General features: G+C 39.1%; 1 protein-coding gene across 3 annotated transcripts in view; it reads left to right on the top strand.

Annotated features, from left to right (window-relative positions):
- Window positions 1-799: 799 nt before the first annotated feature.
- slc22a23 (solute carrier family 22 member 23) overlaps window positions 800-16532 on the top strand; it is a 64163-nt gene continuing 48430 nt past the window's right edge. Inside the window, exons 1-2 of one of the 3 annotated variants that reach the window (XM_067452267.1) lie at window positions 803-1159; window positions 1255-1891. In XM_067452267.1, the coding sequence (XP_067308368.1) occupies window positions 1469-1891 (423 nt within the window). In that variant the 5' untranslated portion in view covers window positions 803-1159; window positions 1255-1468. Of the gene's footprint in view, window positions 1892-16532 lie in introns of all 3 variants that reach the window. The other 2 variants (XM_067452268.1, XM_067452266.1) reach the window with 2 other exon arrangements.

Here is a 16532-nt window from a genome sequence, read left to right as displayed (position 1 = left end):
TGTATAAAGTGTATATAAAATGTAATTTATTCCTGTGATCAAAGCTGATTTTTCATCATGATTACTCCAGTCTTCAGTGTCACATGATCCTTCAGAAATCATTCTGTTTTGATTATTTAATATCAATGTTGGAGACAGTTGAGCTGCTTTTTTGTAAAAATGTTATTGATGAATAAAACAATAAAAAGAACTATATATATATATAATTAACTTTTATTCAGCAAGCATATGTTAAAATAGCGAAAGTTATAGCACAGATTTTAGAATATATATATATATATATATATATATATATATATATATTCTAAAATATGTGCTATAACTTTTGCTAATTTAACATATGCTTGTTGAATAAAGGTATTAATTTCATTCAAAATTTGTTTAATAAAATGACTGACCCAAAACTTTTGAACAGTAGTGTTAATATATATATATATATATATATATATATATATATATATATATATATATATATATATATATATATATATATATATATAAATCTGCATATATTAATGATTTGTGAAGGATCATGTGACACTGAAGTGTAATGATGCTGAAACTTCAGCTTTGATGCAGGAATAAATGAATTCTATATATAAATAAATAAAATTATATATATATATATATATATATATATATATATATATATATATATATATATATATATATATATATATATATATATATATATATATAAATAACTTTGGAAAACAATATTTTATCTTGTTTAATTCCCGAACTTGTCTTGCCTCCAGTTTGGCCGGTAGAGAGCAGCAGTCACTATTAAATGAAAACAGGTGGATCATCGTCGCACTAAAAGATTTGATTAAATGATTATTAAAGCTTGGTTCTTTAAAATATAGCGTCCCTTCCAAACCACAAGCAGCTTATATTAAAGGCTACTGATAACAGATGCCGATGAGCAAAAGTCGAGTCTGCAATCAATGCCATCCAATGAATGTGTGTTGACGGGGGTGTTCAGCCGGAGTTCCGCCCTCGTCGACTGTTTGCTCGGTCCATATCATCACCGGAGAGTGAACGGGAGATAAAACACTGCTGTTAGAACTAAGGAGACATTCCTGAGCGCGTGAGTGGATCATGACGCGCGCCCGAGTGTAATGTCACGCGCAGCGGGTCTGTGTGTGTGTCTGGACAGGTGTGTTACCTGTGGCTGCGGTGAATGCTCGAACACCAACATGCCGATGAAATGAACTGCTGTTTTTGAACATTGCCGTTTTCTCCCGACTATAGGAACGCGTTTGGAGAGGGGAGCGCTCGTGAGAGCGGGCCAAGCCGATGACTTTGGTCTATTGATTGATCGCGATCGGTCCGTGACGCTTTTAGAGCGGGTGAAGACACGCAAACCACTCCCTGAGCACCGCGCGTAAAGCGCTCTTGCCGTAGCGGTCGCTCGGTGTGAACGGGGATTGTGTGGGTTTGCCGCATTACCGGAGCGGGCTGCAGTATGTGCGAGACGGTGATGGCCGTGTCTCAGCTGGACATCGAGTCTCATGCACCGGAGAACGGCTTCGTCACCCCCGAAACCAACACGCATCCAGACTTACTTACGCAGATCGATAACCGCGTTTTGCCGGACGTGGGCGGATTTGGGAAGTACCAGAAACAGCTGATCGTTTTAACATGGATCCCGGCCATTTTCATTGGCTTCAGCCAGTTCTCGGACAATTTCCTCCTGGCTCAGCCTCAGCCGAACCACCCGTGTGTTCCAGCGCAGACGAACAACAACGATCTCGCGACTGTCGCTCCGCTCTACAGCGGCGTCAATAATGGAAGCAACGGCACTGACGCGTCAGCAGCACAATGCGCCTGCATGCTGTCAGCAGGATATGAGCTGAAGACTGGACTCCAGCAAAATGTGGTCACCAAGGTAAGAAACTAAACCTGCAGTGTTCCTGCTCAGGGGCCAGTCTTTCAAACACATGAACCATGGCTTTCACGCAGTTTTCGCGAGAGGAGGACCCACATGAGTGCATGTGGAAAGGTGAGTTTGTTTACAAACCATTAAAGTGGAAAGGAGCAGCTGGGAAAGAATGGCCCTGCTGACAGAGATGAATATGAGTCATCTGCATCAACAGCCGTCATTGGGTGTCATGTCAATGGGTTCCCTCATGCTGACCAGATGACACAACCACACATACAAATCAATAGCACCCTTTTAACCATTGCTGCCCTGCCCTTTGGCCTCCATTAGCATGTTGTGCAATGAGGAATATGGGTCAGAAAACCCTGAGGATTACACAGAGATAGGAGAAGGCCACCATAGGCTTTTGGAGTTTATCATATTAGTGCCACATTATGTCCTTCCCAGCTAATCTGCCTGTGCAACTGGAGGAAGATTCCCCTTATAGCAATAATAATAACAACTGAGTTTAGTCAAGGATTGTCCTGGTAGTCTTCATCAAACATGTTGTAAGTCTTTTTTTTCTCTCTCTGCCTGGATGCTGTGGTGTGTTGCATCATGTGCAACCATATGGCAGATTAAGGCTTGAGTGATTCTGGGTACGCAGCCATAAGAAAAGCTGTTTTCTCAAATGTGCATAAAACCGATAAGAGCGGCGCACGTAGCCTGCCACGGACGTGAATCGGCAAACTTGCACACGAGCGTCAGTTTACCAATGACTTGTTGCAGTCAAAAGTGAGCCATCGTTTATTTACACGTTCAGAAACTGATCCATAATATGTTCAGTTTGCAGGTGCGAGTTATGGGTTAATCACATGCTGTGATGTGAATCCAGACTGCAGGGTTTCAACTGGTCTTTAAAATGTCTTTAGTTGACCTTTCGTGATTTAAGGCCTTAAAGGGTTAGTTCAACCAAAAATGAAATTGATGTCATTAATGACTCACCCTAATGTCGTTCCACACCCGTAAGACCTCCGTTCATCTTCAGAACACAGTTTAAGATATTTTATATGTAGTCCGACAGCGTATCTAAGTGTATGCACACTATACTGTCCATGTCCAGAAAGGGAATAAAAACATCATCAAAGTAGTCCATATGTGACATCAGTTAGTTAGAATGTCTTGAAGCATCTAAAATGCATTTTGGTTTCGGGTTTTATTTGGTAGAAGCGCTTTACTCTTAACAATGTGAACAAGTTTCACAGCAGCCGCTGACCGAATGCACAGAGTAACGTCATAACATCATTTTAAACACACTTAAATGTATCTAATATGATAAACAGAGCTGCATTACATTATACTCATGACCGGAAGAGCGGAAATAGTGCGGGCGCCTGGCGACTGTGTCCTGTCCCGTCGTAATAAAAGTCCTGCCGCTCGCGAGGTAGGTGTTTGTGTAACAATCGTTCCAGCAGCCGTGCTCAGCTCCACAACACTCGGTCCTGCTCTGCTTCATACTACAGTAACGTTAATAACGGCATTCATGAACATGATTTCTGCCAGAGTCCTATTTTCCACTGGCTCCAAGATGCTGCGCTCAAACTTGGCATTATCAAACTACAACTTTGTTTTGAATAGGCACCCTCTAGTGGATGGAAAGTTCCATAGTGCACCTTTTAACTCTCTGACACACCCACCGCTAGCCTGGCTTAACACAAAAACTGGAGGTAAATGGCTCAATTTAGCCTACTGCTATAAGTGACAAAAGAACACCAATAATTTCCTATTTACATGTTGGGATTGTGTATAGTTACATCGTGCTCTAAAACCGCCGGAAAAGTAAAAGTTGAGACTGTCTTCGAATAATCAGGGAACTTTGGTGCCATACCATGGGTGCAGCGGCGCAAAGATATTACACATCGCCTGTTGATCAATAATGTTGATCACGCATATGTAAAATAACATCTGCTTTGTATACGATCGCTTGTTTTTTTTTTGCATCTTCTTCGCCGGTGTTTTGATGAGGAGATTCTGTACTCATTCAGAAAATGTGTATAATAGCGCCATCCTAGCATATAACAGTGAATGTTCCAATGTTTGGTGGGGAAAGGTTTTGGCGGAATGTAAATTTTTGGGTGAACTATCCTTTTAAGTTGAATATCATGCCAATAAATTAGGGCCGTATGATTTCTGCGTTGCAGAAAATATGGACAGAATTGCAGAATCAATGTAAAATGTAATAATCTATTTGATGCAGTATGTCACAGAATTTGTACAATTTTGGATAAATAAATCAAAAGTAGGTCAGAACACTTAAAAGGACAGTTCACCCAAAAATGAAAATTGTCATCCTTTACTCACCCTAATATCGTTTCAACTCGTAAGACTTCATCTTATAAAGTGATTGAGTCTCTTCTGAAAATTTGGAATAAACCTCTTGATTCATATATGGATTAGTTTTAGGATCTCTTTATGAACTTTTTCTCAGATTTCATTAAAAATATCTTCATTCGTGTTCTGAAGATGGATGAAAGTCAGTCAAATATAATCTAACCATTAAAGCGGTGTCAGAAATCTTAATCAGATTTCAACAGATTTCATAGGGCCTTGAACTTAAATTTGGCAACATTAAATTGCATGCACTGCAAAAAAAAATGTTTTTCAGTGCAAACTCAAAACATCCTTACATATACATTTACTTGACATGCAAAATGAAGAAATTGAAACTTGTTTTCTGAGAAATTGTACTCGGTTTAAGTTTTTGCTTGAAACAAGAACAAATATCTGTCATTGGGTATGAAAATTACTTGCATTTGAATTAAGCTGATTTTATGAACTCATTGGCAGATATGTGTTGTTTCATTCATAACAGTGTGTCACTGACACAATTCCTTTTGTGCCAGGATATTTACATTTAGAGAACATCAATTTATTTCTTTAAATTCTATTTAATTGGTCTTAAAAAGATCTTAAATGTACCTTCATAAAACCCGCAGAAACCCTGAGACTGCGTTGGGTTTCTTTAATGTGACCTCTTAATTGAGTGAGGGATAATGTACAGCTGGTCATTTTTATGGTTCCTTTCGGGGTCCTGATCAACCTGTCAGGTTTAACCGGCTGGCTTATCCTGCTTATCACACGAAGGATGATTTGACATGAGATATTAACTTGAGCTGACATTTTACTAGCTCACCCAATAAACTCAACAACACTACACAATGTGGTTCTTCTTTTACGGGGTTTCAGGAACCGGGTTGAGAAGCATGACTAGATGGTGTTCAAGTCTGGTAGCCTTTAAAAAAATGCTGTCAGATCGGATTGGGTCTAATTTGAATGAATCTGTCTGTCAAAAATGCGCAAGATGTGCAGGCCTTTTTAAAACATGTAAGGTCCCTTACATAGAGCGCATTAAATATGGTATTAACAGAAACTCAAACATGTGTGATACAAGAGAAACACCTCATTGGTCTTTGGATATCAAGAAAGCATGTTTGAGTTTGTTTACTTGTATGAGTTGATTTGATGTGGAGAACTATAATGTATGGCGGAATAGCACTTCTGAGAGTACTTCGACTCTGCGCAGTAAAAGTCACGGCTGAAACATCCTCCCTCACATTTCCCCCTCCCTCTCTCATTTCTGTCAATAGGAGGGAGGGGGAGATAGCCTGACAAGCCAGACCCACATCAAGATGTTTGGTCTGGAAACTCACCATAGACAGGGCTCAGTCCGAGGGGCGGGATAAACGGTTGTCTTTCATACTCCCTCTGCACGCGATAGGATAGCGGTACACCAACCGGAGCAACGACGGTGAAGGGGAGCTTGCTGACTGATTAAACATTCGCCGTATCCGGTCGGCTAAACTCCGAACACATCTTCCCTTTTTAACAATGACTTCAGTGCCGCTCTTTGTTCTTTTCTCAGAGGAAAGCTTAACTCCAAGTCTTCTGGAGGCGCGGGCAGAGCTGATTCGAAAGACCGCCGCCATTCGCTAGTTTCTGTGTTTACTAGAAGCACGCAAACGCAACTCGGCCGTCGTCATTATGGCCCTGCCCGCCGACTCTATAGCCTACCTACACGATGTGATTGGGCCGTCCAGATTCTGAGGAATACAGCTCCAGATAGGAATTGAGAGTTGCTAGACCACACTTGCGGGCAAATTAAATTTGCTGCCGCTAGGGTGCGTCTAGATTTCTAGGCTAACGGGGAGATGTGAGGGAGGATTTTTCAGCCGGACTTTTTAATGCACCATACATTATAGTTCTCCTTTTTAATCCGCTTAGAAAAGCGCCACGTTTTATTTTGTGTCACCATACTTGATCGTTCAACTATTCGTGTAACTGTATTTAAATAGGGAAAACTTGGAGGTGTTTGGTCGCTTCTAACTTGATCTCTGTTTGGTACTATAGTGAATGAACTGGGCTTAGTGGGCCAAGCTAAATGCTATCAGATCGTCATCGCACGTCAGAGAGATTAAGAGCACGCACTGAGACGAGAGAGGTGTGTATCAACTCGTTTTAGTTAAGGGAATAACACAGTTTAATATGAAAAAGTGGTGAAGTATCCCTTTAAATTACCTAGACCAGGGATCCCCAGATTCTTTCCTGGAGGGCCGCTGTCCTGCAGAGTTTAGCTCCAACCCCAATCAAACACACCTGAAACAACTAATCAATGTCTTACAAGGTCCTATAAAGGCATTCTCTGCGTCCCAATTCGCCTACTTATACTATGTCCTAAAAGTATGTAATCTTTTTGTGAAGAAAAAATATATCATTTTGAGTGTGTAGCAGAAAAGTATGCAAGCTTCGGGACATACTACTTCGCCATCTTTAAAGGACTCTGTCGCTTAGTTACGTGCATCCCATCACCGTTTATCTGCCCTGTCAATTAGGGATGTTAACCGATGACCGTTTGACCGATGGTTGACCGTATCAACGTTAACCGGTCAAAGTTGTCGTTTGTCGGTAAAAAAAAAAAGTGATCTCTAAATTAGGCTATTATAGACAGAGGAATAAACGCTACTACAGTTAGCCATCTCATTCCAAAATCTTTTTGTGTGAAGTGAACATATCCCTCACACTCAATTTTTTATAACTCGCCTGTTTTTACTTAATAAACCAATAAAAACATTTGCGCGCTCACAAGTTTTGCAAAACGTAAACAGGCTAAAACACTCAAGGTTAGAGCCAGGGCAGACGACAGTATGAAGCGTGCATTCCACATAAGATGGGCTTACATTTTGAAATATATTACATCTACATTTCAGTGGTAACACATAAGGTGTTGATCATCAACTTTCTTTATTATTGTTAGCACTACCTCGAACTAAAGCGGCGTCTCTTCGGAGCTGCTCTTTCTTCAATGAGCCACGGCAATGTTTCAAATGAGCTTCTAACGCTAGACAAATGGCTTTATTTTCAACGCGATCAGCTTGTACCCAAACCATTTCGAAACTAAGGAGCCATTTATCCTCCGATTACAAACAAGCTCCTCGGCGCCGCGTTTACTGGACTCATGTTTCGCGCTGTGGGGGATTTAAAAAAAAGTGACGTGAGTGGAAGGGAGGCGGCGGCGCCGGGACAGTGTGTGTGTGAGAGCGGGAGGCAGAACGGCAGAGAGATGCGACAGAGTTGCGAAATTGCAGGCGGGGCTCGCGGCTGTTATTTAAAATAGCGCAGCATATTTTAAACTAATCGGTTAACTGGTTTCAACTGACTAATGAGGCTTTGTGGTCGGTCAAGAAAATGTTTAGATTTCAAAAGTTCACAATGCTGCTGCAGGTGAAATATAATGTGGACAATACTGAATAAATATATTTTTGTCAGGTTAAATACTGATAGTTTGTCACTGAAACCCTGTTATCTAAACTTCTCTACTTAATTGTCGGACTCGCACATCCGCCATGTTTGTAGTTTTTTTAACACTTTTTATCCATGTTTGTAGTTCTAATCGAATCCTCGTCCAACTCGCAATGGGTTAAGGGCAATATCAGCCGTTAAGAGTGTGCGTCGATCTGTACTTCGAATTCTGACTGGAAATGGTAAACCATCCGGGTATGTTTGAAATACTCTTTTCAACATACTACGATTTGGGACATACTAATTTTATTTTCGAGTACTATTTATGTACTAGTATGGATATATGCGAATTGGGACACAGGGATTGATTAGCTGGTTCAGGTGTGTTTGATTGGGGTTGGAGCTAAACTCTGGAGGACAGCGGCCCTCCAGGACCGAGTTTGGGGACCCCTGACCTAGACTTTGAAAGGATAGACAACAAATAATGAGAGGATATAAAAAATATCTTCATTCAATGAAAGTCTTATGAGTTTAAAACAACATGAGAGTGAGTAAATTACATAATTTATATTTTTGGATGCCACTGATGTTGCAGTATCCAGAAGTTCTCATAACGTCATCCTCATTTAATTATTATTATTATTATTTTATTTAGTAAGAAATTGGGGTTTTTAGTCTTTTCAGGGCAGTGTCCTCATCCTCCACAGCCAAATCTTTGTGTTCATTAGATGAAGGATTGGTTTCAGGTTGGACAAACTGGCTGGAAATAGTATGTGTGAACTTTAGAAGTGGACCCAGTGCTGTACAGACCCTTGGACGTCTGTGCATTTCCATTTTGCCCAGCAGGTGTTTTGTTATACAGTCAGCTGAGAGGACCTTGGCCGATGTCCTCTGTTGCTCCAAAACCCGTTTCTCATCTTGTCAGGCTCTGTTATGAGTGTATACTCTGGAAGCTGAAGCTCTTCCTTCTTCCTAACATATCTCTCTCTTTCTTTCAACTCTAGGGTTTAAGCTAGTGGCAGGAGCTATTCTGCTTTTCTCCATGTTCATCTGTCTTTAGTGTGTAATGTTGCAGTTTGAGTCCCTCCAGTGGGAGTTCTTCTCTAAACTCCCTGAAACGCCTCCATTTGTAGTCTTGAGTTTTCTTCCGTGAACAAACACATCACAATATTCCTCATTCAAATAAATAATACGCAGAGCAGGTCCTGGTTTAGTTAGTTGCTAGTGTGTTGAAACTGCAATTGGATAGCGTTACAACCAACCAGAGCAACGTGAAGCGGAGCTAGTTGATAGATTAATCTTTCACTGTATCCGGTCGGCAAAACTCAGAACAGATCTGCCTTTCTTAAAAATGACTTCAGTGCTGTTCTTTGTTCTTTTCTCAAAGAAAGGCTGAACTCCAAGTCTTCCAGAGTCACGGCCAAAGCTGTTTCGAAAGACCGCCGTTCGCCAGCTTCTTTGTTTACAAGAGGCACGCAAAACCTCCACAACTCTGCCGTCATTATGTTAAGCCCGCCCACTGACCCTGTACACGATGTGATTGGCCTGACCAGAATTTGTTTTTTCCAGTTTGCAAGTCTATGGAGAGTTGCTAGACACTGGCTTCAAATTAGATTTGCTGCCAGTAGGGTGCGTCTAGATTTCTAGACTACTCATATCACTCTAGACTACTCAAAAAGTGCAACAAATTAAATATTAAATGTCAGTACTATATTAAACATATAGACACTGAGTTTGTTTCTCATTTAAAATAACCGAATGTAATTTTGTACAAAGGGACAGCCTTGAGTATATTTGAGCCCTTTTCTGTAATCATAGACACTCACTGCTTTTCACAAAATCCAAACCGGAGAAGGTTATTCGTTTTTGCCTTAACGACCTCTAGAAATGATTTATGCCATCTTTTTTGTTTTTAGCAATGATTCAGTACAAATTCAGTCTCTTTGGAAGTCATGTGACGTAAGTAAATGTGTGCATTCATATGACATAAAACATGTGAGCATACATCAACTATACACAAGTATTGTTGAATCCGATTGAGAAAATCCTTATTTTTTTGTTTTGTTTTTTGGGTCTACACCAACTTTTTTTAAAAATCCCAATTAGATTTTTAATTGGGACCAAGCTCATTCGGATCAATTGAGGCGTTTATATGAAGGCTTTTCCATCTGATTGAGTCACCCATCCATCGGATTACTAATCGATTGTTTGGGTGCATGTAAACGTAGATATTGTGGTGTAGTATTTCACATGCTTTAGCTCTGATTAAACACATGCTTTGCATTTCTCATTTATTTTAAGGATAGCAACCGACCAAAATGTAATGTATGATGGCAATCTGTATCTATTATTGAGTGTTTAAGTCTTTACACAAACACTGTCTGTGTATGCAGGCACCATGTTTTTGCATAAATGACAGCCTTGGTTATTTCCTTGTGCATTTGAGCCCTTTTCATAAGGTGTGACGCACGCAATGCTTGAATGATCAATATTTGTTGAGTTGAGTCAGGTAGGCTTCGAGGTGTGCCTGTGTTTGTAGTTTTGTGGGACTTTGTCATAATGCATTGGTCTTTTATGGCACAGTCTCAAATATTGGCACAGATCTGTGGTGTTGCTCACAGAGTTTCGTTGTAATAATCATGACTTTACAGGTCTTGCAAATCACATGACTCTGTCCTGTATTCATAATCAAAGTGACCCTGTAGTGTTCCATTTGGCGGTTTGCCCATTTTTACCCAAATGTTTTGGATTCGTTTTAGTTAACGATAAAAATAACCTTGCACCAAATTCATTCAGAGTGCAAGATGCTTTAGAAAGTCTCAAAGAACTCCTGACTTGATGAGATCAAATATAAAATGAAACTCTGCCATGCTGACTGTTAAAACATTAAAGTACAGCCCAGTATCAGCACTCTCAGCAATAACAGCGTATCACTGTAAATTCACTGTAATTAAATGCACAGCATTAAACCCCCAGTCGATCTTGGCACATCCCTAACGAAAAGCAGGTTTACTGGGACAGTTTCTCCGCACAGATGAGACTGATTTGGAGTTGATTTGTAAGTTTCACATAGCCTGACGTGGTCATACTCATTTCTAGTTAGAATATGAGTCTGAAACTGCTCCATTGGGCTGTGATTATGGGGCGTGTTTCAACCGAACCAGGAAAGACCTCAATTGGATAGACCTACAACCAATCAGAGCAACGAAGCGACGCATTGTCAAATGTCAACAAAGTTCAACTGCTCTGTGTTGCCAAGTCCGCGTTTTTTCCGTGGGTTGTTTTCTATGTCCTAGGGTTGAAGCGACTATTATGTGATATATAGACCCATGAGTGCGAATTTTAGCAGGCAACCATACCAAAATAACACACATTTTACCCCCGAAACGCCATTTTTTCCCCCCAGAGAAGCTATTGTTTAGGGCTAGTAGTTGGCGGGTTTTGTTGTAAAAACTTGGCAACCCTGTCTGCACGCATGCTGAAATCAAGCTGGAATACACGATCTTTGCCGCTGTGTAAAAAAATAAAATAATTTAATGATACACAGAGTACTTACCTAACATGATCATCCTTTCTGAGAGAAATAGTGAAGGTGAATGCATACACAAACAAGCTCTACGTTTAGGATTCAAACAAATATAATCCAAGCCCCTTTGATGATGTGGATGATTACATTACTGTTGATCATCTGTCCGTCATCGTCTAAAGCCAGCCCTGATGATTTCATTGGTCCGAACAATTTTCACCTTTTAGTTTTAGCATTTACTCTCCTTTTCGAGTGCCATGGTCAAAGCATGCTGGGAAATAAGACCCCAGACCACTTTCAGTTAAACTTAGGTTAGTCTAAATGAAAGGAAATTACTTCATACAACTCAAAAAGAAACGGTTCAGTTTACTTGAAATATGTCAGTCCCGTGAACCCGAAAGAAAAATGAAAGTTCTAAATACTCATATCAGTTCATTCAACTGAGCTAATTTGTTTAATTTACGTTTGTCTACTCAAACTAATTGAGTATTTTGAGCGTTTTGGTTTACAGTGGGTTTGAAACTTTAGACTGTGTAAACCCAGCTAGATCTGCAGGCGATTTGATTTCGACCTGCGGGTCAGACTGAACACCTGTACATAGTTTTATCCTGGTTCTGTTACAAATTTGCAGGGACCAAACACAAATTGGCCTATCCACCTATCAGCAGGTTTAACAAAATTACAGATAGAGAAGCGATGGATCATTGGTCTGATTGGTTGAACGCAATTGATCCAATTGCGTTCAGGGTCATTTGAACTATGCCCGTTGATCATGCCTCTAAGAAAATACAGAGCAGACTCCACAGCAATGTTCAATCTTAAAAGATTGAGCTTGGTCTGGTGATAGCCAGACAGCTGGAACTTCTGACCAAAACTGCAAAGGAATAGATCAGAATAAAGAAAATATACATTTTGGAATGTTTAGGATGAGAGGAGGAATGTATCAGGGTACAAAAAGTACTGGCTGAACTTGATTCAGTCATATTCCACATGATGAAGACATGTTATCTCTGCCCAAATACTGCATGTAGTATTGATTGAGCTTGATTGAATTACGTTATTTGGACCTGTCTATGTTTAGTTGGGTTTACTCAATTCAGTTTAGTTCATTCTGCATTCCTACAGTAGGTACTTTTATTTTATTAAAGCCACTTGACACGCTTCACCATACAGGACATTCTCTAAAAACACCGACACAACAGAAAACACTTCGTAAATCTCAACATAGTAGAGGATAAACAAGTTTCTCAATTTTCTCATCTTGGAAAAAAATGCCTAAAATACCTCTTTCTTCAATTTCAACACTTGCTCTCCCTATCCATCCCTAATCAAAGCCTGATGGGAAATGGAAATCTTGTTTTCTATATTTAATCAAGATATTTGATTGTTTCAACATGAAAACATTGAGTTAGGCCAAAGAGTAACATGTTTAACATGAAAGCCTAGTACAAAGGTGTTACGTCAAAATTAATTATTGTCCCTCTGACTGAGCTCAGCAGGTCAGAAAAGTCCCTGAAAAATAGTTCATGTTCTTATTCTCTGATCTCCTCAGACAGCCTTTGAAAATCTTTGTCCATCGGGAGAGCCCTTTCAGATTTAGAGGACTGTTCTAATTGCATTGGAGGCCCCAAAGGCTTTGACTTTAATAAGATTAGGTAAAATGAATAGGAGAATATCATCATTGGGAGATGCAGACCTGGAGAAGCGTGGACTGTAGTTCGGCTCTAATTTTACATTCTGATGACATGGGCAGGATTGAGAGTAAACAGGATAAAACTGAGCTCATGAAACAATTCCCTTGATGAATGAGACTCCTAGACATTTGTGATGAAGCTGGTTTTCTGTCTTTATCAGTGTAGGATAAAAATGCTGCATATTGCCAGTTGATCCATTCCACTCTTCCTTTTTATTTAATGACAATAATAATGAACTTTTAGTTTCTATGTAACAACATTCAAACCATAAGTCAAGGCCCATGAATGATTCTAAAATCAAGTATATTAAATGTAATAAGTTGTTTGGATGATAGAAGCAAAGATGCTGTCAGTGATGCCAAATTCGCATTTCCTATTGGATTGGAAGCTGTTTGATTGAATTACTTCTAGAGTGTATTAGATTATCAACTTCAGCCAGCAGAGGAGACTTGAGGGCTAATACTGACATTTAGCTTTTACTTGCAATCGAGCGAGTGAGCAAGTGTGCGAGTGAGCGAGTGTGCGAGTGAGTGAGTGAGGACATATATACAGTACCCACTAGCATTCAAAAGTTTACTTGCGAGTGAGCGAGTGAGTGAGTGAGGACATACATACAGTACCCACTAGCGTTCAAAAGTTTACTAGCGAGTGAGCGAGTGAGTGAGTGAGTGAGTGAGGACATACATACAGTACCCACTAGCATTCAAAAGTTTACTAGCGAGTGAGTGAGTGAGTGAGTGAGGACATACATACAGTACCCACTAGCGTTCAAAAGTTTACTAGCGAGTGAGCGAGTGAGCGAGTGAGCGAGTGAGTGAGTGAGTGAGTGAGGACATACATACAGTACCCACTAGCGTTCAAAAGTTTACTAGCGAGTGAGCGAGTGAGTGAGTGAGTGAGTGAGGACATACATACAGTACCCACTAGCGTTCAAAAGTTTACTAGCGAGTGTGCGAGTATGCGAGTGACTGATTGAGTGAGTGAGGACATACATACAGTACCCACTAGCGTTCAAAAGTTTTTTTTGTCAGTAATATTAATTTTTTTTGTTTTTTAAAAGACGATTCTGTTCACCAAGGCTGCATTTGATCTAAAACAGTAATATTGTTGAACATGACAGTTTAAACTGTATATTTTAATATTGTGTATTTTCCTTTAATGGTATTGCTGTATTTTCAGCATCGTTACTCCAGTCTTCAGTGTCATATTATCATTAATAAATCCTTCTAATGCACTTATTTAGTGCTAAAGATACATTTTATATTATTCTGGCGATGGCTGTGCTGTGGAAACCTTAATAGTAATTTCTTTAAGATTAATTTTAAATTAATAGTTATTAGTAATTCAATTCAAATTCAGTGTTGTTATTCTATTATCTCTATTTTAAGTGTGTGCAAGTGTAAAGGTGTGTGTGAGGAGGAATAGAGAGGTGTAATCAAATATAATTTAATGGGATAGTTCACCCAGAAATGAAAATTTGATGTTTATCTGCTTACCTCCAGGGAATCCAAGATGTAGGTGTGTTTGTTTCTTCAGTAGAACACAAATGAAGATTTGTAACTCCAACCATTGCCGTATAATGCATGTCAATGGGGTGTTTTTCTATGAGAGTCACTATGAGAGTAAAAGACACACAGACATACAAATCCATACACTGTAATAAAAAAAAAAATCAGATCTCCAATTGAAAATTTTCAAGTTACTGATCACATCTACATTTTTCAGTTGGACGAATTGAATTTCTGAGAATTAAATTGCATCAATTCACAGAATTTCAATTGGGCCAACTGAAAAATTGAGATGTAATCAGTCACTAGAAAATTTTCAATTGGAGACTTTTTTTTTTTTTACAGTGTATTAAACACAGCCGCTCATGACGACATATTAATGTTTTAAGACACAAAACAATCGGTTTCTATGAAAAGCCCAACAGTATATTTGTAATACGGTTTGTAGATGGGAAGGAAGGAGACGGGAACCGGCGAACGTTCAACAACATTTATTAATTCAAAATAAATAAACAAAACGAACGTAAAACCGCAGGCAGCCCCTCACGGACGACTGCCCGCGAACACACAAAATAAAACGTGGGCAGCCCCTCACGGACGACTGCCCACAAACACATAAACAAAACATAATCCAGGCCTGGTCCTCTCTCGTCTTCCGCAGCCCTTGCTCCTCCTTATATGCTCCCGTCACATGGCCGCGAGATGAGACCGGTGTGCCACGCAGCTGGCACTCGTGAACATTAATCACCGGCCCGCTCTCGCGGCCCCTCGCCCCGCTGCCTGTCACACCACAATATATATATATATATATATATATATATATATATATATATATATATATATATATATATATATATATATATATATATATATATATATATATATATATATATATATATATATATATATATATATATATTCCTCATTAGCCTGCACGTACTGCTCGTGCATTTACACTGTATAAAAACAAAAAAAGGTGAGAACTTAAAGGGTTAGTTCATCCAAAAATGAAATTTGTCATTAATGACTCACCCTAATGTCGTTCCACATCCGTAAGACCTCCGTTCATCTTCAGAACACAGTTTAAGATATTTTATATTTTAGCATCGAAAATAAATTTTGGTTCCAAAATATCAAAAACTATGAATTTATTCAGCATTCTCCTCTCTTCCGTGCTTCTCCAAAAAGATTCAAACGGTTAATGAATCAGTGAATCAACCAATGCTTCGGGTCACCAATGTCACGTGATTTCAGCAGTTTGGCGGTTTGATGCGATCTGAACTGCTGAAATTTTTATTTATTTAATTAGTTTATTTATCAGGGACAATGTACAAAATACATTAATCTTACGAAAAGATGTTTTGTACCAGAATTAGCTAATGCTAGTTTCCATCTGCTCGTGACAACGTGACATTGGCGACCTGAATCATTGATCGATTCACACCGTTTTAATCTTTTTGGAGGAACGCAGAAGAGAAGACAATGCTAAATAAAATCATAGTTTTTGATATTTTTGGACCAAAATGTATTTTTAATGCTTCAAGAGATTCTAAGCAACCAACTGACGTCACATATGGACTATTTTGATGATGTTTTTATTCCCTTTCTGGACATGGACAGTAAAGTGGGCATTGACTGCATATGCTCTGGGACTAATATCTAAAATATCTTAAACTGGTTTCCGATGATGAACCGAGGTCTTACGGGTGTGGAACGACATTAGGGTGAGTCATTAATGACATAAATTTCATTTTTGGGTGAACTAACCCTTTAAAAGTTTACAGCAACCAGCTGCAGAAAATTTGAGTTTTCTCAACTTAGGGTCAATTAGTTATCTCAACTTTTTTTCCATGTTAAATAAGTGAATAAACTTTAAAAGCTGAATTTGTCATACAAAACATACGTTGGATTTTTTACACTGTATGTAAATTAGGGATGGGACGATACACTTAAACTCACGATACGATGCACCTCGATATGCCAGGGTTACGATACGATACGATATCAAAAAAAAAAAGTCTTTCCAAATCTGTGAATTTCTTTTAATTTTTTTTTTTTTATTATTTTTTTACCACCAAAGTAATGTACTAAAACGAAAGGTAGGATTTTTCTCTTTTTTTGCATTTTGGTTCAATGTTGTTTAA

Source organism: Pseudorasbora parva, chromosome 9 (genome assembly GCF_024679245.1).
Source record: "Pseudorasbora parva isolate DD20220531a chromosome 9, ASM2467924v1, whole genome shotgun sequence".
NCBI lineage: Eukaryota > Metazoa > Chordata > Actinopteri > Cypriniformes > Gobionidae > Pseudorasbora > Pseudorasbora parva.
Note: the sequence above shows the minus strand (reverse complement) of the source record. Positions and strands in the feature narration are given on the sequence as shown.